Source organism: Sebastes umbrosus, chromosome 4 (genome assembly GCF_015220745.1).
Source record: "Sebastes umbrosus isolate fSebUmb1 chromosome 4, fSebUmb1.pri, whole genome shotgun sequence".
Classification (NCBI taxonomy): domain Eukaryota; kingdom Metazoa; phylum Chordata; class Actinopteri; order Perciformes; family Sebastidae; genus Sebastes; species Sebastes umbrosus.
Window position 1 is genome coordinate 14,713,881 of NC_051272.1, and position 23,217 is coordinate 14,737,097.

Here is a 23,217-nt window from a genome sequence, read left to right on the forward strand (position 1 = left end):
AAATTTAGAGTACATCAATGACAATTAATAACCAATTATTTAACTAGCAAAAGGCAACAGTGAATATTATGAATGTAAAGACATAATAGCGTCATACGAGGATCTGATTTCATTAGCCTTTGGATTGTCTCCCTCTGCAGGTTAATCATGTTTATATCAGGTGTGGTGTGCATGCTTTTGAACAGCACAGAACAGAAGAAAAACACATACAGGTTTAAAAAATCTCATCTTGTTTAATAGCACTGTACATAGTGATACATATTTGTTTAAAACTCTTTGTAGGAGTTTAGGTAGAAGCAGGAGGAGGGAATTACTGAAGGAAGAAGGTTTCAAGTCCATAAGAGTGACTCGGATGGTGTCAAGGGTAGAACAGGGTATTATTGGGTAGATTTACGTAGTTAAATAGCTTAAAGAGTTTTTAGGGGAATTAAGGGAGAGGAAGGAACGTAAATTGGAGGTAGTTGAGGTATGTCTAAGGTCATAGCCCACCAAACCAGAGGTCCCGGTTTCATTTCTTCTTTGAAATTAGCGGGTTGATTTCATCCTCTGGTTTGAGACTATGCCACTGGGCTATTGGCCTTCGGGGGTTTGCCAGCATGTCTTCCCAGTGGCGTTGCTCAGTCCCAGTGCTGTTATTGCCCAGCAGCAACTTCCCGATGGCATCATTCTTCCCAATCTTATCATAGTCCAACACAGTCACTGCTACCTGCACCTTCTGTGAGTGGAAATATACACACATACATAGAAAATTCATGAATTTCTGACAGAATTGCATCTGTGTGTGTGTGTGTGTATGTGTACAAATATGCAGTATGTACCTCTATCTGTTCACCAGTCACTTCAAAGCTGAAAGACTCGTTGTAGTAAGGGTTTAAAGTGTTCTTCTTTATCGTTGTTTTCTTTTTCTTGAGTCTCTTCCCATTCTGCATTAAGTGGATCTTCACATAAGGGTCTGACAGAGAGAACAGAGAGGTTTTATGTCTGAGCAACAGACCAACAACCTGGCAACTGACGCAGTAACTCCATCAGTGAAACACAACATCTATTGTAGGAGCTTCTGACAGTTTCCCCGAATTAGAAACTGCTTGAAAGTGGACACACCACTGGAAAGTAGTTACAAGGCTTTGATGCTCAACCAGAGCTTACTAATCTAGGCTATTTAGGGTGTACCAAGTCATATTATAAAAAGTACTGAGACATATTTATATAGTTTATTACTTAAAGAGTTTAAAATGATTAAAAAAACATGACTTTGTTCTAGCGCTGAAGTTGTCTGTACTGAAAAACACGAGTCACCTGACATGGAGCTTACACTTAAATTTAATGTGAATCCATTTTTTTTTGCTGCTGGACTCACCTGATAATCCACCCACATCCATTTTCTTCAGGTTTTTCGCCTCCAAAATCACCAATGTCAGCTTCCCTGCAGTAGGCACATACCTCAAGGACAAGCATACGTCTCCAAGCCGCTCACTCTAATACAGAGAAAAAAGAAGTGAGTGTGTTGTTGGGGCATTGTTTAAAACACTTAAGTATGGCTTCACAATTACATAAAACAATATTGAAGCATTCTTCCTCAGAGACAGAGATGACTATTCTATGCAGAAGTCCAGGAAATCCTTTGAAATTAAGTGTAAATATCAAAAGGAGAAAGTATTTGAAGAGACATCAAGTATTAGTAACCATTAAATACAAAGAAACACATCATTGAATAAACGTAAAACCAGTTTAAAAATTGTGTTTCCCACTAATAACAAACAAACAAGATTTTTTTTTATCCTAATTAACTTTGTGCTTTTTTCAAGTTCAACTCCTCTCCCCCTCTCACAGTGTGCTCCCACCTCCTCTTTCTCTGCCTTCTGCAGATCCCTCCACTCCTGCAGAGACTGACTGAAGTCAATGCTGCTCATCAGTATCTTCACAGCTCCAATGGCATCGTGTTTTGAGAAACGGTCAAAGTCGTACACAGTCATCACCAGTGTCTTCCCGCCCAGCTCGGTGTACGGTATCTACAGAACACACGTCGAAGACAATAACTTGAAACATATCACGTACCATGTGCTGATAGTGAACCAAATCTCTATCTAGGATCTTCAACTTACCTTAAATGTGAAAGTCTCATTGAAGTTGGGTTCAAGGGTCTTCCTGTGAACTTTAGTTTCAAACTTTTTCTTTTTGTCCGGGAGCAGATAGAGTTTAACGTAAGGGTCAGAGCTACCGCCAACATCCATTGCAGGAAGTTCAGCAGCCTGCAAGATGCCGACTATCAGCTAGAATGTGACGGCAAAGGAAAGTAAGAACAAGAGATGAGAATCTGGCTAATTGACAGAGAGGGGAGAAGTATTAAAATGGTGACATTTTAGAGTTGGCAGGTGGTGGGCAAAAACATGTCATAGTGAGTAGCAGCATCTCACCGTATTATCTGTGAAGTTGTAGTCTAATGTGAAATGCAGCCGGCCCAGCTTCTCCTCCTCCTTGGGCTCATTATCTGACAGCTCTGTTTCTTTGTTAACTTCCTCTTTCAGCGGCTGCACACACACACACACACACAGAGATCACGTGCAGGTAAAAAATATAGCTTTACAAGTAATCAATAATAAATACCTTCTGTATTTTTTATATCTATTTTTGCTGTGTTCCTGCAATATATAATTACACAGCCAGAGTAATAATATTACCATCTGAAGTTTATTTATTGTTCAGAGGGGACAGGCTGTTTTTACACCATCAGAGTGTTTAAATGTGACCTGCATCATTGAGGACAGTACAACACTCTAAAACAACTCAACCTTTACTACAATATGAGCAATGTGCAATACATCCATTAGTCCTAACACACACTGACAGTTTTACTAGTCCTGGGTGACCCGGGTGTCGGGACTGTGATACATAGCAAGGACAGTACATCTGCAGGGGGAGACTGTGTGTGTGTGTGTGTGTGTGTGTGAGTGTAGCCTACCTCACTGTAACCTCCATCCATTTCAGTGTCAATGCCTCCGTTGCTCTTCTCTTTCCCCTTTTTCTTGTCCTTTTCTTTGTCCTTGTCCTTCTTTTTCAAGCACTTCTTCCACACACACAGAGCACACGACAGCACCACGCACAAACTCACGATGCAAAGGGCAGCAGCAGCCCATGATGGCACTGCAAATCCACATAAAACACAGACACAAACATAGATGATGATACGCACTTGATTTACATCCTTTTTTAGTCAGCCACTTGAATACAGTTTTCAAAATGTTACCCTTAGATTTCCCCTCAAGATAAAACTACTTTTCTCACACAGTCTGGAAACACAGACAAAGTAATCAAAGATATAGGGAGTGAAGAAAATAGCAGAAACACTGGGAAATGCAATCCAATCCAATACTCCTGTAATTAAAGTTATCATTAGAGAGGTGCGATTCAAGTCTGGTCATTTTTAGGCCATATTTTGTGGTTGTGTTGTTATATTAGATTACAATTAGGCTGTTATCATTTGTCCATCTCCTATGTATTCTGCTTGTTCCAAAGCATCATTGAAAGGATATATGACTATGATATCAAGTGACATATTCAAATACAAGGTGACATTTTTTATGACTTGCAGTTTTGCTTCTCCATTATACATGCACATAGCATTACAAGCAGTATGCATAAACAACTCTGCCACGTCTGAACTAATAAAAAAGGACAAACTTCCACACAAGAGGAACAGATAAAGCATTTCTACCGGGGAGATAACGTCCGTATGCATCTTTAAAAGTAACCTACCTAACGTGTATATCTATCCCATTTGAGTAAATGCTTGTCTGGCCTTTTCATATGCAGTGTGACCCTTCCTCATTCATTCAGTCAAACAAGACACTCCCTGCACTTTTTACTTCCTGAGGATAATTTACCATCCAGTTATTTTATATTCTTTAAACAAGAGAGCTACAGCACTTTTATTCCCCCAAATTAGTATGAAAGAAGGCGTCGATGCCTCACATGCTCTACCAAACACCTCCAGGGTTATTATACCTGGCTCTGGTGTTTGGATATTTGACCCAAATATCTTTCAGGATGCAATTTTTAATGGCTGCACCAGAACAGTACATCGGCATGATTGTTTATATTTGTTATACCAGACCCGCCGTAAGATACACAGGGATGGAGAGATGTAACTCACTGTGGACGCTGTGCAGCTCACTCATGAACTTGTTGTGGTCTCCAGATTGTTTTTGGCGTGGGGTGGTTGTTGCATTTGGCAGGTGGGTTGGGGTAGCGGGGGTGCCCGGTGAGGCAGCTCGACGGTTCCCAGTCATTATTTGAGGATTGACAACAGATCCACAATTAAACTGGCAGAGAAACAGAGATACAGAAAAATATTGTCTCAGCCCTAAAATAACAACGTGTGCAATATATGGAACATTACACTTCAACAAAACAGAAATAAGCACAAACAAAGTTTCCATAAATGCTATTGATCAGATGTATTTGTAGCAATAATCTGCTTATAGACACTGTATGACCATCAGTGTCAAATGCCTTCTCCTGTTTCTGCTGGCCTGGCACTAACACTTGAACACAGGATATGCAAGCAGCTGTCTCTGCCAAACCTGCTGACATGGAGGGGAGAGGGACGTAGGAGAGGAAGGGGACAAGTGAAGCTGAAGCGTCACGAGTGGACCGCCGCTGTTCCACAAGCGAGCTGCCAGGGGTGAGGATCATGGGCCAAGGTCACACTCAGCATACGAGAGAAACAGACTTGACTCCCAAGTGCAAAAATGTTTTGATGTGTTATTTTCTATTCTGCAGACATCACAGGTATTGAATATCTGGGGTTGAGTCAGCAGATGTGATCGCACACCCAAGCGGACACTGATCTCAGTTTATGTCTGCTTTTTTCTGAAAAGACAGGCGCTCAAACAGAAGCCACCGCTGATGCACTAACTGCTGCAGGAGCAAACAGAAGAATTCAAGGTACATCCAAAGCAACCTGAATGACAGCATGTCTCACATGTTACAGGTCTCTCTAATACTGACCATTTACCGTTATCATGTACATAAAGCAATATTTCTGACTCTGATGTACTTTTGTAGATGTGTAACTAAGTGTTAATGAATAATTCAGAGCTTTTATATTCTCATATGCCAATATGAAACAGGAATATTGTCAAAATTATTATTATATGTGTGCGTGTGTGTGTGCGAGAGTGAGTGTGTGTGTGTCTTTCTCATGTTTGCTGCAGAGGTGATAATGAATGACTCAGTATCCGCACCATATGGTCCCCTAATTTCAGTTGTTAATGCAGCAAAAGATCTTTCTACACCTGATCTAAAAAGGTTGCGAAATTCAATACAGTATATTAAATATAGTGTCACTGCAACATTGCAGTTCTTTACTTAAAAAATTACAACTTTAGAGAGCCTTGGTTTTAGCTTGACATCAGTCATTTTCTCAACCTTCAGAAGAAGGAAATCTTTCAGTAGAAGTGAAAGAAAATCACTGAAATTGGAGTTACAAACTAATAAATTACCCATGATGATTTTGTTGTTGTATCCCAGTCTTTATCTGGTAAACAACAGACCTGATTAATCTTATTTCTCTGCGTTCAGGGGTTCACACACAGTTACTTTTTGCTCAGCACAGTCGAGAGACAAATAAATCAAAGTACTTTTGATTGATGAAACAAAGAAAAAACAAAAGGACCCAGAGGCATACCTGTATTAAGTCGTCCCATCAGCAATGTCCAGACTCACATTAACTCCTTTCCCTTACAGAGAGGTGGAGGAAGAGGATAAACGATGACGGGACCGGAGTAGGGCGCGAGAGGCGGAGGAAAACAGTGAGGTAGGGAAGAGTTTTTTGTGTCACGAGTTCTTTGACATCAAGAAGAAGAGTGCAGGTGTGTGAAAGCTGGATCAAGAGAGAGAGCAAGAGAGAGGGAGGGTAGGACAAGATGGGGTTGGGATAGGTGGAATTGCGGTTTGGTCATCTTGTGTTGCTTCCCTCTCTCTCTCTCTCTGTGTGTGTTAAGTGTTCCTTGTGAATGTGATCTTTTCTGTCCATTCAGGTCTCATGGGAGCATGGGTGCTCATTTCTGACGCCCCAACTCTTGTGACCTCTGTCCCATTCCTACGGGTCACCCTCATCAGGCCACTGATGCATATTCATTAGCGTAGTGACATGGCTTTTTAAAGGCTCGTTAGCATAGTGAGAGTTCAGCAATAGAGGACATTTACATTCAGAGTGGACAGCTCTGTACAGTGTGTGTGTTGGTGTGTGTGCATCTGTACATCTGGCGGTAGCTGCAGAACTGTCTCATATTGTCTATGTATAGATGATGTTGCCTGATTTAGAAACTAAGGATGTGGTTTCTGCAGCAACACAGAGATCAAGTTCCGGCCCCGCCCTGTTCACCTTGAGGTACCAGAGATGCAAAGAGATACTGTACAGAAGGAGGGATGAGACACCGGGGTATAGGGGGGATGGGCAGGGGACATAAGGGGAGCTCGACATAACCTCTGTCTGTGACATGTAAGAATATACACTATGTTTTTATTATGACAAACATTTTCAATTTTAGATGATCACCCCTTAAAGTGTGCTATTTTATTATTTTTGTGGCACAGTCTGGAGGCCAGCTGACTCAAGCCCATGTTCTCTTGAGCTGACATGAAGTAAATACCTCTTTTTGGCCTTAGCAACATGTATGTGTGTAGAAGACTAAGCTTTCTTTATTTTTGAGGAGATAAAGACCTCTTTTACAAGAGAGACCTGAGAGCAAATTACCTATAAACAACATCACAACAAGACAAAGCAGTCATCACATATACAAACACACAATTTAAAACAGTTACAAATATTATTAAATATCTGGTGTTGTGGTTATTAGCTCTGTAATTAACCAAGGATGTTAAGACATTTTGACTCGTCATTGTAGGGGAAGCACAGGTGTTACTAATAACATTAACGATGGCTTTGTTCTTCCTAACAAGCCATGACCGTATTTTATTGTTTCCATCTGTGCTTTTACTGTGACATGTCAAAAGACCTATTTTGCTGCATATTTGCTTATGTATTTGTCTACACCGCTAGCACCACTATTATCAGCCCTGTAGCCTATAGCCAATTTATCAGATTATGAAAGGACATATAATGATATCCACAGACAAATTGTTCTTGTAAACAACCAAACTGGCATATAAAGTCACATAACACTCCCATATGCAGTATTAAGCATATTCACATCATACAAATCATAAATATTGTTTTTTTTAATACTTTTGCACATGTTTGCAAACAGTGTAAATTATTTTTTTGTTATACTTTATTTTTTTCCTTTTTTTCTAGGTTGTTTTCATATATGCAATTTACAGTTTGTAATTACAATAGTTTATAAACCTTTTTTTTAAGTAGATGAGCTTATAGACAAACTCATTAAGACACACTAGAGAAAACAACTTCAACATTCAAAATTGAAATAAAATTAAGAAAAGAAATAATAATAATAATAATAATAATAATAATAATAATAATAACAATGATAAAAAGAAAGAATAGAATTTAAAAAACAAACAAACAAAAAACACAAAAAAACAACAATAATAATTAAACAAAAAATAAGAGATTAATAATAAATTAAATACCAGTGCAAACAGTGTAAATTAATGTACAATGAAATAAAATTAAGAAAATAAATAATAATAATAATAATAATAATAATAATAATTATAATAATAATAATAATAATGATAAAAAGAAAGAATAGAAAATACACAAAACAAAAAAAACAAATCAATAATAATACAAAAATAAGAGAGTAGTAATAATAAATTAAATACCAGTGCAAACAGTGTAAATTAATGTACAATGAAATAAAATTAAGAAAATAAATAATAATAATAATAATAATAATAATAATAATTATAATAATAATAATAATAATGATAAAAAGAAAGAATAGAAAATACACAAAACAAATCAATAATAATACAAAAATAAGAGAGTAGTAATAATAAATTCAATACCAGTGCAAACAGTGTAAATGAATGTACAACAGTGTTCCTGGTTGTAGGAATAGAAAACAGCTCATACCTCCACTCCACTAGGTCGCGATAGTCCTGTGTGATCTACCTCATATCTGCGCAACAAACCACAGAAGAAGACTCGTCTCTAGGATACAGAGGAAGCGTTGCTGTCGGGCTGATGGTGAGTTATCTCTTAAAGCTTTACTTTATTGGGAAGGAGTGGATTGTTTTGTTATTTTCTGGCAGTCAGAAAGCTGTGCTTTTGAGTCATTTCAAGGGTTTATAATAAAATAATCTCAGCCGCTGACGAGTTCATCGCATTGGTTCAGCTAGCAGATGCTAACGTTATCTATGTACCTGAACTCATTCAGGAGATACTTAGATATTTACACAGCACGCGGACATTCACCTGTCACACATTGCATTCATGCATGCAATACATTGTGGCGGTACTGAGTTCCCCAGACTTTAGTTGTTCAGCCAGAAGACTGAAAAACAGTTCCCATCCACATAATAATATAAAATAACATGCCTTCTTAATAATAATAATGAACAAATGCCTCTTCAATAATGAACAAATGCCTCTATATTAACAAACAATTAAGGAAACTGAAATATTGGTTTGTGTGTTTCCTTTTACCCTCCTTTAAAGTTTTCCCAAATAAACTACACTAAAAGAAAAGGGTATGAAGGGTTTCATTGAAAATCAACAAATGAATAGAATACAAAAATACAGCCTGCAGGCGTTAGGCTATTGTAAGGCAAGCCAGATCGTTGCACAAATAGCACCTAATCGTCCCAGTGCAGGTAACCCAATTGGTTGGCACTTAACTTGTTTCCCCAACTAGGAGTCAACACTCTCAACAAACAAAACACAAAGATCACAGAATCCCAAAAGGGCCCAAAACAGACCAGAGTTTCTGGTTTTGCTGATAACACATGTTGCATTGAGTGAAGGAGAGATCAGAATGACACTGGGTGTGCAGTTTCCCTCCTCTTTTAAGCCCTACAGAAAGGGCGTCGTTACACCCTGATTGGCCAAGAGGGGAATGCACCAAGCTGCTCTCAACTATCATTTAAGAGCCAGTCCCCACACCCTGCGCAACAGGTGAACTGAATAACCCTCTAATCACTCAGCAACTCAACCAAAAAAACACCAGGGAAAAGGGAAACAACAGCAAGCACCAGAGAATTGGCAGCTGCCACAACATTAGTGTACACAAAGCTTATCAGCTACACACACTATACTGAATAATATATTACAGTATGAGGAAAATGATAAATCACTGTTAAGGTTGTATACAGTGGATGTATATTATATTGTGAACAGATATTAGTAGAAGTAGTTATTTGTTATAAATTATTTATTATGAGTAATGCATACTCGTTCTGTGAACTGCAGTTTAAAGTCAGGCTCTCATTACACAGTAGTAATTCATTGACTTAGAACTGAGAACATGAAATGTAAGCAAAAACCCATTATTATATATATATATATAATATTGATTATATTGTTTATCCTTTCACGCCCACTTGAAGCATTTTGAGCCAAAGCTATTTGAATGCCTCTGGTATGTTCCCTTCTGTTGCTTTTCATTATAAGCCAAAAAATTGGATCCGAACACTGCAATTGATAGTTGAAACCTTTGCCTATCCTCTTTTAAACCTCAGCATGTGTGCCTTTTAAGGGTGTGGGGATGCTGCAGGTGGAGCATCTTAACCTGGATCGACATGTTCTGCAGACTGTGTGCGCGTTGGAGTCAGTCGTTCTCCGGAGTTTTGGCCCTGAAGGAGGACAGGTGCTGTTCACCCGAGACACGGGACAGGCAATGTTGAGCCGCAGTGGGACTCGCATTCTCACTGCGCTACGACTGGAGCATCCACTGGCCAGGTAACACACACACACACACACACACACTACTCTTTCACTATGATAGTCTTTGTCAAGTGACATTTTCTTTTTGATGTATTTGTGTGTTTTTCTTTTTAGGATGGTGGTGGAGTGTGTCTTGAAACACAGCACTGCAACAGGCGATGGATCCAAGACCTTTATCCTTCTGCTGGCGTCATTACTACGGATGATTCATACAACAGCCTGCAAGGAGCCTAATGTGTCTCACACCTATAACTCCAGGGAAGCGGCAGAGGCGGCCACTGCCAGGCGCTTGGCTGACGAAATGCTGGCATTTGTGTTGGAGGAGCTGGATGATCTCATTGCCATTGGAGTGGTCCCGTATGGATGCTGTCTTTCGTGGGAGGATTTCTCTGCAAAAACACAATCGCCAGCACACACAAACAATGTTCAAAAGCTGCTGGCATCATTCTTTCATACACGTCTGGGTCAAACCCACTGTGACTTCATTAGCAACCTCACCTGTGAACTGCTCACTCACTGGAAGTTTAAAGATTACCTACCTTCCTCATCACTTCAGTTTGTAAACGACAACTTTGCTGCCTTGCATACACCTGTATCAGGCTTCCCTATTAGTTGTTCACGTTTAATTGAGGGGCAGGTCATTCACAGGGACTTTGCTACGCCCTACCGTCAGACTGACCACCAGCCAGTTAAAGCTGTTGTTTTCACTGGGTACCTGCAGCCAAAATTGCTCAGCGCAGGAGAAGTGCTAGAGCTTGGATGTGGAGAGCAAGGGATGGAGGAGAATTCAAGGAAGGAAAGAAGTATTGTGCAGTTTAGCGCCTGGGCAGAAAGGTCACTAGAGTGTGTCATTGCACACCTGCAGAGTTTGGGCGTCTCTGTGCTCCTGTCTGCTGTGAAACAGTCCGCTGCTGTCCTGGCTTTAGCTGCTCAGGCAGAGGTGTGCATCGTGGAGTGTGTCAGTGAAGATGAGCTGTCTCTCTTTGCCCAGCTAAGTGGGGCCACACCTGTCTACAACTGCTGGGTGATTGAACCGGAGCACGTTGCTACACTGACCTTTTGCAGACCGATACTGCTGGGAGCCCACAGGTATAAAAACATGTCTCTCTTTCTCTCTCATATACTGTGCACAAACAAAGTCACACATATACATATAAAGAATTATCAATAATGGATTATACATACCTGTATAGAGCTTTGATTAATAGTATTTTCTTAATCTGGTTTGATTCATGAAAGTTAAAATTGAACTCTTTTTATTTTTTACCCTTCCACAGGTATGTCCATGTGGCTTTCCATGATTCAGAGGAAAGGGTCATGATCAAACCCTGTAGTCTGGTCATTTGTGGCCCAGGAGAAGGGCAAACTGACCAGTATGCATGTGCGTTTCAAGATGCCATCCGCATGCTACTTTCAACTTGGGAGCCCATGAGTATGACTGCAACTACAGCATCAAAGAAAAGCACATTTTTACACACGGAGAGTCAGATCCCCAATGCGCCTCCCCTCCAGCAGGGTGTGTTGGAGCCAGGCTGTGTTATACCTGCTGATGGAACATTTGAGTTTCTCTTAAACTATGCCCTCGTACAACATCACAGCAGTCGCTCAGTCTCTGGTGTCCCTGCGGTGTCCCAGCTCTTGGCAAAAGCTCTACTGAGCGTGCCCCGACAGATTTACTCCCACAGTCCGCGACGTTTCCTGCAGACTCAAACCAGACTCCTGAGTTTTATTCAAAATCATTCCCACCCTTTCAGCCTGGTATACAAACAAGTTGAATGCCCTCGAGAGGAGAGTAAACTAACCAAGCATTGTTGCAGAGGAGCTGACGTGTCATCCAAAGTTTTTATGTCGGACTCGGGCCTTGAATCTGTCTCCTGTAAATACCAGCTACTTTTGGCCGTGCTGCAGTGCGTTTCAAGTCTTCTCCGCGTGGACACCGTGCTGCACACGCACACTGCCGTACACACTCAGTCACGCAGACTTGCAAACATTTCCTGGGAGGGCACAGAGGACGAGGCTGAAGACTGAGATTGTATTGTGTCCCAAGATGAAAGCCGTAAACATATTCTTTTTCAGTACTTACTCAGCTATCAGGAGAAAATAATTAACATTTCATTGCAGGCTGCTACATTTCTTTTGTATGGCCACAGTATTTTTTATTTTTGTATTTATTCATTTCCCTCACTACAATAGATTTGTGATGCATATATTTGTAATGCAAGTTTATACTTCCACTGAGATAGTAAACTACATTTCATGGCAGTGCTGTTGTGTAGTGCAGTTTATAGGCCAATAAAATGTTACGGTGGTTCTGTACCAACCCGTCCTGAATCAAAGCTAGGTTTGGCAATAACAGTAAAAATGAGACTTAGTGCTGATCTCTGTATAGCACAGAATGTGCAGTTGTTATCCAATAATTTAGTCTTTATCCACTGCGTTAATGTGAAGTAGTGTGACTGAGTAAATGTTGATGTTGGCCTCTTTCCTCAGGAGTTCTCATCACGGTTCCTATTTTTTTAAACATTTCTCGTTCTTATCACAGTTTTCCTGCCCTCTTCCTTTGGCCAGTACACACTCTGTTGCATAAAAGGCACACACACAGAACAATATAGAGACATCGTGTCATATATACACACACACTCCTTTTTATAATCAACGTTATCTCCATAGTGGGGGGTGGAGTGTCTGAGAGAACCGGCTTTCAACAACCAAATCAAAGTGTACTTCCTTGTGCTATAATCAGAGGAACACTCGCTCTATTCTCACCTCTTTCTGGTGAAATAGTGAGTCATTAGAAATAGCTAGACTCACTACCATACATAATTATGCGCTGTTAACTGTAATCAGTGTGCGTGCCTAGCTTTGATCACAAATCTTCCGTAAATTAATTGTGATTGCATGACTCAGAAACAAGACGGATCTTGGCTTTGTTTGTGCTTTGGATCAAACTCTTTATGAGTCACACTTGATGGTGGCAGATATCAAAGAGGGGAAAGCTGATGGGAGTATTCAGAATGTTTTTTTCCACTGCGCACATGGAAAAGAACCGGGATGTTGTTTTCAGTCTTATCAAGGCCCCTACGCTCTTCTGACCCTTACATGCCCCCCGTATCCTGCACAGCTAAATCTAACATGCCGAGCAATTTGATAATGCGTCAATCTAATAGTGAAGATTTTCTTTGATGTAGTTAATGAACTTTACTCAGTGGCTTAATGAAACATTACAGCTCATTGGACTCTTTCGCTGAGTGTACATGAACGATTGCGTGCCATAATATAATACCCTCAGAGCCGACTCGGTCAGTACAATTTGGTTTATTTGGTTCTCATTAATTTTTGTCTCTGTGAAACATAGTGCATATGGTATAAATCAATCTCTGTAAAATGAAAAGAACATTATAAAATACATCATCAAACCACATTTACCATACAACCACCTAAGTGTATAAATCTTTTACTAAATAAAAAAAGAAGACATTTACAAAATGTGACAGAAAATTAAAGGCGTTTTTAGACAGAAGAGATGGAGAAAGAAAGTAAAGGAAGGACATGTCACAATGAAGTAACCGTGATGCTACTCTAATACCAAGTTGGAAGAAACCACAGTCACCGCAGTTCACAACTCGGCATTGAATTGGCTACTAGTCACCATGGTTTGATTTGTGTTGTAAGAAAAAGGACTGTAGATTTCCATTGGCTGCTGCTGTATTGTGCTGAAGTGGTGGTGGTGGTTGCCTTTTTTATGGCCCTGATCCGTGACTCTTCTGGCGGGTGGGTGACCCCAAGTGATAGCAATAGAAATGTGATCAGTATACAATAATATGATCTTTTGTTTAGATAATTAGCAGTCCACAAACACTAATTTCAATCAAATGACCACAAAATCACACATTTCTGTACTGAAGCACAGATGACACCCATTCTATAGTTGGGCCTAATAACCACATCGCATCTATCTAGTCCAGGAAAGTGGGCCTAAGTGTCAGCAGCGCAGTTACAACTGATGTATTATGTAATAACCAGAAATATCTGCATCCAGCCTAGCTTAGATTATCCCCCCCCTTGAACAAGCAGTGTTTCTATTGGCAGTGGAGAGTCATGTGACTCGAATGACATCATGCAACATTAACAAAAGACTCCAGGATGTGGTGGTGGGTGTCACACCACCTCCCGAGACTTCCTGATGGCGCAGCACAGGAGCATGCTAAAGATCATGCCAAACACCTGTAAGAGAGAGGAAGGCGTACATTAATTGTGTTCGTATTAGCTGATCTCTGCACTGCATCCTCCAGGGCAGCAGACAGCTACAGTTAATAATCACATACTTACCATAACTACACCGATGGTGATGCCCACTCCTCCTATGATGTGTAGCTTGGAGTCAAACACCTCATCAATGGCGTCGGGGCAGCTCTGCAACACACAAGCAATGTTCCTCTCAGCTTTCTCTAAACCTATGCTGAACATGACTTGTGGTAAGGCACACATAACAGACAGCCTGAGAGCATGCAGGCTCCAGTAAACCATTGTTGCCATAGTAACACTACAAGGCAGTTGAGGGAATTAGTCTGCAAAGGGAAGACTGTTAAACTTATGACACACGTCTGACTAATATTATGTATCTGACATATAGTAAATGCCCTAGCACTCAGCTGAAGCATGTCTGACATCCGTTATTCAAATATTATTTTTCTTTCTGTATAGCTCTTGACGGAAGTACCAGGCTGTGTTGGCATCCAATCTATACACACATTCAGGGTAGTTGTACCTTAGTAATGAGCACCTCAAGTGGCTCTCCCCGGGGACACGTGTCTTTGGCAGTATCGATTACAGTACCAGTTGGCCCGCAACAGTTCAGCTGTGAACACACACACACAAAGTCATACCTTTAGAGAGCAAGATGGCGGAAGAAAAAACTCATACCTCTTAAGTGTTTTAAAGGAATAGTTCAACAATTTTGCTGCATCCAAAATCACATACTATGTATGCACTGCATACTCAATATGTGTACTATCCTTCAACGTGGGTGAATAAACAGTAGTATGAATGTTTTCCGATGCACTGGGCAGTAATTTACGTCGTCACTTCCTGAGAGCTTACTTGCCGTTTGGAGATGTGTTACCATGGTAACCCGTGCCACCCTCATGTGACCAAAAGGACGATTTGTGAGAATCAAAGTCTGAATTCATTTAAAAACTATATTATGCCTAGCGAAGTGAAATACTTACACTTAAATTTAAGTGTTATTTACGTTACAGGGCTGTCCGTCAACGTCTGTTATTTATGCCGACGTAGTGTCCAGCGTTTGCATACTGTAATATTTCACCAAAAATAGTATGCAGTTTGCGTACTATTGGTTTCATACATATTAAAAAAATCTAAAAATAGCATGATAAATAGCATGTTAGTATGGAATTTAGGACGCAACCACAGTTTCAAGTTTTAATTCCTTAAGTCTTGTTGTCACAATGAGGTTGCTTGGCAACCAGTGGAGAGGCTGCACAGAAGTACTGAATGTATAAAATGTTCTCAAGAAATAAATGTAAAAATGTTAAATAAATATTTGTGCACAATTTATAAAAAAAAACAAGATACGACATGTTATTAGTGAGCTTTAGAGCTGCTGGTAGGCTTGTTTTTTCCAGTCTTTATAAGCTAATTGCCTCCCAGAAAGCGGATGAGCTTATTTCCTAAAATGCTTATCTTTTCCTGCAACCTGCACCTTCTAGTTATAAATCATTATAGATAATACTTGTTGTGGTGTTTTGAAAAGTATTGCTGGGCGACAAAGACATCTTCCCATGGGGGAATACATTGCATTTGCTTGAAAATACCTTCTGTGCCAAGTTCCTTTCATATTAGATAAGATCTGAGTCATTCTGAATTAGAATGAAGCAGACGTTGCTCACCCCGGTTTGAATCACCCTCAGAGTCTCTTTGAGGCGCTCGTCTCCTAACGTCTTGAAGTTGTTGTAGGTCTGCATGTAGAACGCTGTGATGTCATTCACCACCTGCAGCACAATTATTAAAAAATATACATCAGTCACTTTTCATTTTGTGATTTATTTTAGGTTTGCATGTATTTTTTTCTACATTGTGCTTTTTCTTATTGTATTGCCTCTAATGTACTCATTAACCTGTGTACAGTCAGTGCTTGCACCTTTGTAAAATGATCAATGCGTCATACTTTAAACTTGTACGTTACCTTGCTTTGGTTGGAAAATACCCAGATTCCAGCCGCAACCTCAATGGCAAATATTATAAGCAGGAAGAAGAAAAACTGCAAAAAGGAGAGACACAATTAAACTCAGCTGAGCTGAATGTGTTCCTCCATGCATGCGTGTGCGCATGTCTTTTGCGTGCAAGTATGAACAAGTAAGGTCATTTGAGTGTTGCTGAAACCAATTTACATAGGCTCCTCCTCCTGAGAGATTTAGTACAAGAAGATTAGGGCCAGACAGGGTGGGGGAGAGAGAGAAGGAGGGAGGGGGTAAAGCTAGAGACTCTTCTTAGGCCTTGATACTGTTCAGTAAACAATGATGAATGTAGCTCATATTTCTCAGCGAGCCCAAGGTCAGTCCACAATCCACACTTGCTTAAGTTGAATAACAAGTCCAAATGCTGCTGAGTGAGATCACTAGTAAAACATGAAAAACTCAGACAGAGGGAAAGAAACTGTTGGTTTTAAAAAGCTTAAATTTGATATTATTTAAGTCAAAAGATACGTGAAGGATAAAGAAGTGGTACAAACCAGTCCCAGCATACAAGGAGACTCCTGGATGGCCCCACAACATCCCAGAAAACCCACCACCATCATCAGTGCTCCAGCTCCTATCAGGATATATACACCTACGCACACATAGAGAATAGAACAGATACATATAGCATATTTAGTGTTTTTCTTGAGCTCACGTAATCCAAAACTTTACTTAACCTTTACGTAGGGGGCCAGTGTGTAGGATTCCGGGGGATCTATTAGCAGAAATGTAATATTATATTCATAACTGTGTTTTCATTACTGTATAATCACCTGAAACTAAGAATTGTTGAGTTAGCTTAGAATGAGCCCTTCATATCTACATAGGGAGTGGGTCCTCTTTACAGAGGCCGCCATGTTTCTACAGAGCCTTTCACGTTTTTACGTCACCTGAAGGCCACGTTTTCCGACACGCTTGGAAAGGGAGGGGCGAACAGAGGGGTATTCAGTTGGTTGCAATCTGCAACCTCACCACTAGATGTCAGTAAATCCTACACACTGGTCCTTTAAATGATGATGGATAATGTTCCAGTTCGAGGATTGAGAGTATCTTACCTGTGTAAAACACATATGGAGAGTCTGCTCCTTCAAACAGGCCTTTTGTCTTTGGGTCTAATCGTAGCCACAGGCCGATAGCAAAGACTGCAGTGCCTGCGAGCTGAAACACAAAAACATTTCACATACAGTACTGCAATTAGTTATTATAGCATTAAATGGATTGTGCACACTTTACACTGTCAGTCTGGCTGTACAGTAGGATAAATCACACTAGAGAGAGTGTAACAGCGAGAAATTAAGCTCAGTTAAAGTTCAGACGGGAAGTTTACTTTTCATATATAAGCCCTCTCCATGTTTATGCATATTTCCCACTTGTTGACTCACTTAGATGATTATGATTTCACCGCACCAGTTAACAATTATCTTGTTGCTGTCTGAAATTTAAAGCTCCGCTTTTCTCGGCTGCTTCCAGTTGTCATTTCAGATTTGCAGTGACAGGCCCCATCTGGAAGCCTTCTCCTGGTCTCATCCTTACAGTTTTTTCTGCATCAGTTCTCAATCCAGGAAGAGGTTTCCGCAGTCCTCATGTCATATCTAACTCTTCACCAACGCACCCAATTCGACTGTTATTAAGCCATTAAATAGGCATTATCGGTCGCTATAAGCACCATAGATGTGGGTCATTAGGGGCCACTTTCAAAGTGAAAGTGGAACTTTATGCTTGTGAACACAAAGACAACTATACGGGATGCAAACCTCGGTCTCCTGGGTGATAACCCTGTGTTTCGTGTACCCATTATCGCCCCAGACCTCTACCCCGTATGGAGTTTCACGCTCCATACTACAGCGCCTGACTGCTGCTTCTGCTCCTGTCTTATATACTACGTTCACTAAAAGTCGCTGTTGTGTTCTTTTATGCCTTTTTTCTGTGATCTACCATGTGAATAGATGATAAAACCTACTAGTGGGTTGTAGTAGGCCCCTATTTACCCACATCTATGGTGCTTATAGCGACTGATAAAGCCTATTCAATGGCCCGACAACAGTCTAATCGGCTGACAAACACCACTTTGTTGTCTCCACTGAGGTGAATTCTTATTCTGGCTTCATGAGGCTACCCATCATGTGTAATATATGTAACTAAAGGCTCTTTCTATACTTCCTCAGCATTTCCTATATTCAACTGTATATAAATAGAACAAACATTGGTATTTATCTACACACATCTCACTTCATTACCATTCAAAAGTAGCATGTGCATACATCAACACATGCATGTTATTATGCATGTTGCTATTATATTCTGCAGCACAGGTCTTTTTGCATAGCATTTGAACAAAGTAGTATAAAAGTCTATTTGACGCTGTAAACGTCAGTGCACGGTGCCATATTGTGTAATGCGCATGCACTTACTCACAGGGCTTGTCAGCATAGACAGGTCAGTGAATATTTAACTTTGAGAGCTTAACTGAAAGATCTTTTTTATGTTCCATTGTATGAACAAAATGGCAGATTAGAGCAAACCAGAAAAGTACAAATGTATGATACCAGTTGAGGAAGCTTCTACACCTCTCTCTCTCTCTCTCTCTCTCTCTCTCTCTCTCTCTCTCTGTCTCTTTCTTTCTCTCTCGTTCTCTCACACTCACACAACACAATAAGACACAATACAAAGTAAAGCACACCTACCCAGAAGACACCGTTGAAGATAAACATGAGATATTTCACACACTTGATTCCCCCAAGGATAGCCATGCTGATTCACTCTACACAATGCACCTCTCTGAGCAGTTAATAGCTAACTTCTTCCCAGGCGGAAGTGAAGCATAATGGTGTCAGTTAAAAAAAACAGGTGGTGGGAAGAGAAAGCGTTGTCATTACCACGCCTTCATACAATCACCTGATTATACAGTTGGGGAGTGGCAAGAGAGAAAAACTGACCTCCATTCTTTACGTGATGTAAATTCTTGCCATGTGTTCCTCCCTCTTTTTTGTCCCATGTCCGTGCATGTACAGTTTGTGTGTGAACTGCTGTATGAATGCAGGTTGTTTGGGCATACAGGTTGTTATGATCTGGGAGGAAGCAGCATAGAGGGCTCTGTCGAGGCATGTTGGCATTAAACCTTTTTTTTTTTAAATACCTGCCCAGAAGCATATTGACTGCTCTGGTGTCTGAACTGTGTGTGGCTACAGTTAATAGACTTCTATCAAATATGACTATCCTACTCCCAGAAGCTGTTTATATTAAAAGCAAGGACACACATCTCTGCATGGACACTCTCGTTTTGTCTAGACTGAGCCTAGATCAGAAACCTGTGTCATGTGATTTGTGGCTGCATGAACAGGGTTATTATGACCGGGGTTTCACATCTTCACTTCCTGCTTAAGTCACAACAAATAAGGAACATCTGCACTTATATGTGGATGTGGTGTTTGAGCATCTTAATGACGGACAAGACATTGTTATAGAGATAAACTTCATCATCACCTTCCTGGTTTCTTAAAGTATTGCTCATCACTGATAGATTTATTTATTTTACAAATGATCAACCTAGTGAAACTTTGCATTATTGAATGCCCAAAATTGTTGCCTGCATGGATCATTTTTATCTCATATACACACACACATACATATTGGGATGTCCCTGTCTGCCCTGTAATGAATGGCTCTATCTATAGCTGTTGTGTTCTTTTATGCCTTCTTTCTGTGATCTACCATGTGAATGGATGATAAAAACCTACTAGTGGGTGTAGTAGGCCCCTATTGACCCACATCTATGGTGCTTATAGCAACTGATAAAGCCTATTTAATGGCCCGACAACAGTCTAATCGGCTGACAAACACCAGTTTGTTGTCTCCACTGGGGTAAATTCTCATTCTGGCTTCATGAGGCTATACCCATCATGTGAAAATGATAATTTAATGATGGTGCCCAATCACCAAAGACTCTTTCTATACTTCCTCAGCAATTCCTATATTCAACTTAGTGAAACTTTGCATTATTGAATGCCCAAAATTGTTGCCTGCATGGATCATTTTTTATCTCATACACACACACACACACGTATTGGGATTTCCCTGTCTGCCCTGTAATGAATGGCTCTATCTATAGCTGCACAAATTATAAACGTTCATAAAAGGGCATCTGAAACCACAACAAATGAGGAACATCTACACTTATATGTGGGTGTGATGTTTGAGCATCTTAATGACAGACAAGACACTGTTTTAGAAATAAACTTCATTGTCACCTTCCTGGTTTCTTAAAGTATTGCTCATCAAAATTGTTCATTTTTTATCCCCCCCCCCCCCCCCCCCCCCCCCCACACACACACACACACACACACACACACATATTGGGATTTCCCTGTCTGCCCTGTAATGAATGGCTCTATCTATAGCTGCACAAATTATAAACGTTCATAAAAAGGACATCTGAAACCACACAGATCACAAACAAACGGACACAACAAGACACACCCTGCAGGCTTAGTGGAGGACACAAATAGCCTATATGGGATATATCCAGGATTCATTCAACACTCACACAGACACACAGACAGGCTGGCTCCAAGACATGCGCAACTGTTCCCATCACGTGCAGGGGGCAGGAGTCTTAATTATTATTATATCAGTCACATTCTCCACCATAATAAAGACCCCCACCCTCCTCCTCTGTTGCAATTATTAAAATGCCGTGCGCGCAAACTCCAGAGTGCAGCCTGCCTGGTCTGCTCGGCGGAACTGGGTCACTTGGCCACCGGGGATTATTCTTCTAGCCTGCTCACTCTCCACGCGTTTTGGGACACTTTGTGTTTAGTGGTGGCGCCTAGTGCCAAAAATAATCCATTGGGTGGGGGGCAACCTCAGTATATACTGTGATATGTAACCAAGACATGCATGTGAGCGCTTATAGGCTACGATTCTGCATCTAATTCACTATAATAACCTGCTCATGCACGCACATCTCTCTCTCACACACGCACATGAAAACACACAGGCACAGGATGTATATTTTTTCCTATACATGAGAACATAATACATTTCCTCGCGTCAAAACTCACCCAGAACACCAGGTTGAAGGCAAACATCAGGTATTTGATGCACATCTCTCCTCCCGACAGCGCAGCCATGGCGGTGTACTTGAGCTCTACGTGGGTCTCACTACTGCTGGTATTACCCACTCAAACCCCACGTACGGTAGAATAGAAGAAGACCTTCTAAATAACAGGCAGTATGCAGAATGAGGTTATTTGCCGACGCGCCGGCACTGATACGCGCGCCGTGCTGTGCGCGCCTTTTAGTGGTCCGCCCACACACACACATAGCGGACTGCAAAGCCTCCTATAGCTCCTCTCTCTCTCTCTTTCTCTCTCTCTCTCTCTCTTTCAAAATCTTACTTTTATTCTCTGAAATTTGGCTTCCCATTTACTTCCTTAAAAAAAGCTCCACATTTAATAAAATCAGTACTATTCTTATATTATTCCTGCAGGGTGTTTTTGTGGGACATTTCAGTGATGTAACCATGTTGACATTCTTTAGCATTTTGTGGCATTTACCATCACATTATATATATATATATATATATATATATATATATATATATATATATATACATATATATAATAGTATATATATACGCTATATATGCGTATATGTATGCATATATATATTTATCTATATATATGTATATATGTATATGTATATGTATATATATGTATATATGTATATGTATATATATATATTTATGTATATATATGTATATATATGTATATGTACATATACATATATATGTATATATACATATATATGTATATGTATATATACATATATATATATATATATATAATAGTCATATTCTTATAGAGGGGCTTGGAATAGCATTTGTGACTCTAAGGAAGTTGTATAGGCCTTTTATTTCTATCTTTAGTGTCTCAAAATGAACCAAATGTAAATGGTTGCCTATGGCTCTATTATAGGGAGCCATAGTGTGTGCTCAGCGTGTGTCTTTCCTGCATATCCACTGGTACAACAATGCCCTGAGCTGCAGCCTCCGGTGGGCTTTCTGACCGCGAGTTCCTGCAGCAAGCCTGCAAGGCTGTGCGATGACGTAATTTCCCCCAGAATAAGAAAGGCGCGTTCACGGACTGAATATACTGTACATGAATGAACACGGTGCACGAGCATGTCCGCGGGAGGCCCATCAGGCAGACAGACAGCATATACACGCACGCACAGTCAAACAAACACAAAAGTGACCAACCTCTTATTATTCAAAACACCAGTTTGACTGGACGCTTATTTCCAGAATCATCTATTTTGGGTATTTTTATGTTGCATGCATGTTGTTGTTGTCTGCTTCAAGCTTTCTACCTATTCCTGCTGCAGTGAATCACATTTTACATCCACAGACAGTTCAAAGAAATTGGGCACTAGTTTCTTATAATTCATACCCATTGTAAGGGGTATATAAATTGCAACGAATTTATTACGGCTAATGCTTAATACATTATTTACTAATGGTTTATAGATATTAATAGTTAGTCAAGGGAACTATGTCCATTTTCAAAAATTCCTACATGTTATTCCTATATGATCTACGACAGTCCAAAAAATATTAGTAAACTATTGCTAACTGTAACTGTACTAAAACTCAAACTTGTGATGTCATAGGGTATAAAGTCTGGAGCTGCTCCACTGACAATGAATGGGAGACAAATTTTTTGGACCCACAGAATGTTTATTTTCTCTTACGATTAGACCTGTTGAAGATGGGTGGTAAAGCATGTCCAAAGAGGATAGAAGCAAAGAGACGAAACTTCTTTTTTTTTTTTTGTTGTTGTTGCTGCCATTTTGAACTGAAAACGCTTATAATATTTATTATTTTATTAATATTTTATTGTTCAAACCAGGTCATTTTGGTAGAATATGACACTACAACAAAATTAATTTTGTTTTACTTTTATACAGCACCTTTTAGGCGGATGTTTTACTGGCGTCCGGTGGTCGCTTTCAGTCCAAAACGGCGGAAGCGTAGCTTTGCTGCTGGGAGCCGATGTTGCAATGAAACGAAGAATTGACTTTCACTGCTTG

At 40.2% G+C, this 23,217-nt stretch overlaps 3 protein-coding genes and 1 long non-coding RNA gene across 6 annotated transcripts; 2 read left to right on the top strand and 2 right to left on the bottom strand.

The window, feature by feature from the left end:
• Positions 1-215: 215 nt before the first annotated feature.
• Positions 216-8,134, bottom strand: syt1b (synaptotagmin Ib). 2 transcript variants are annotated; one of them, XM_037767519.1, is made up of 9 exons: positions 8,063-8,134; positions 4,151-4,319; positions 2,960-3,141; positions 2,415-2,528; positions 2,103-2,270; positions 1,842-2,009; positions 1,358-1,475; positions 819-952; positions 216-715 (listed from the first exon to the last, which is right to left on the bottom strand). In XM_037767519.1, exons 2-9 carry the CDS (start codon positions 4,284-4,286, stop codon positions 509-511), a joined length of 1,227 nt encoding a protein of 408 aa, XP_037623447.1. In that variant the 5' UTR covers positions 4,287-4,319; positions 8,063-8,134; the 3' UTR covers positions 216-508. The 2 variants fall into 2 exon arrangements, with proteins under 2 accessions (XP_037623447.1, XP_037623448.1); XM_037767520.1 differs by lacking the exon at positions 8,063-8,134 and adding an exon at positions 5,687-5,795.
• On the top strand, positions 4,910-6,624 carry LOC119486955. Its single transcript, XR_005206622.1, has 3 exons — positions 4,910-4,944; positions 5,746-5,815; positions 6,039-6,624. It is a non-coding gene; the product is annotated as an uncharacterized LOC119486955 (long non-coding RNA).
• On the top strand, positions 8,032-12,356 carry bbs10 (Bardet-Biedl syndrome 10). The gene is made up of 4 exons (XM_037767517.1): positions 8,032-8,176; positions 9,684-9,886; positions 9,986-10,960; positions 11,149-12,356. Exons 1-4 carry the CDS (start codon positions 8,174-8,176, stop codon positions 11,897-11,899), a joined length of 1,932 nt encoding a protein of 643 aa, XP_037623445.1. The 5' UTR covers positions 8,032-8,173; the 3' UTR covers positions 11,900-12,356.
• Positions 12,357-13,170: 814 nt separating this feature from the next.
• Positions 13,171-21,425, bottom strand: cd9a (CD9 molecule a). Of its 2 annotated transcripts, none has more exons than XM_037767521.1 (8): positions 21,189-21,425; positions 17,184-17,286; positions 16,623-16,720; positions 16,077-16,151; positions 15,781-15,882; positions 14,640-14,729; positions 14,201-14,284; positions 13,171-14,095 (listed from the first exon to the last, which is right to left on the bottom strand). In XM_037767521.1, exons 1-8 carry the CDS (start codon positions 21,255-21,257, stop codon positions 14,030-14,032), a joined length of 687 nt encoding a protein of 228 aa, XP_037623449.1. In that variant the 5' UTR covers positions 21,258-21,425; the 3' UTR covers positions 13,171-14,029. The 2 variants fall into 2 exon arrangements, with proteins under 2 accessions (XP_037623449.1, XP_037623450.1); XM_037767522.1 differs by lacking the exon at positions 21,189-21,425 and adding an exon at positions 18,813-18,970.
• Between the last annotated feature and the right edge of the window lie 1,792 nt (positions 21,426-23,217).

Excerpts from the sequence above, each read along its gene's own strand:
- syt1b (XM_037767519.1), bottom strand. The coding sequence starts at position 4,286 with ATGACTGGGAACCGTCGAGCTGCCTCACCGGGCACCCCCGCTACCCCA. Across the intron at positions 2,529-2,959 it reads TGGATGGAGGTTACAGTGAG|CCGCTGAAAGAGGAAGTTAA; the intron begins GTAGGCTACACT and ends GTGTGTGTGCAG. Across the intron at positions 2,010-2,102 it reads ATGAGACTTTCACATTTAAG|ATACCGTACACCGAGCTGGG; the intron begins GTAAGTTGAAGA and ends TGTGTTCTGTAG.
- bbs10 (XM_037767517.1), top strand. Across the intron at positions 9,887-9,985 it reads CTGGAGCATCCACTGGCCAG|GATGGTGGTGGAGTGTGTCT; the intron begins GTAACACACACA and ends TTTTCTTTTTAG. Across the intron at positions 10,961-11,148 it reads ATACTGCTGGGAGCCCACAG|GTATGTCCATGTGGCTTTCC; the intron begins GTATAAAAACAT and ends ACCCTTCCACAG.
- cd9a (XM_037767521.1), bottom strand. The coding sequence starts at position 21,257 with ATGGCTGCGCTGTCGGGAGGAGAGATGTGCATCAAATACCTGATGTTT. Across the intron at positions 16,721-17,183 it reads TCCATATGTGTTTTACACAG|GTGTATATATCCTGATAGGA; the intron begins GTAAGATACTCT and ends ATGTGTGCGTAG. Across the intron at positions 14,096-14,200 it reads TCACCATCGGTGTAGTTATG|GTGTTTGGCATGATCTTTAG; the intron begins GTAAGTATGTGA and ends TCTCTCTTACAG.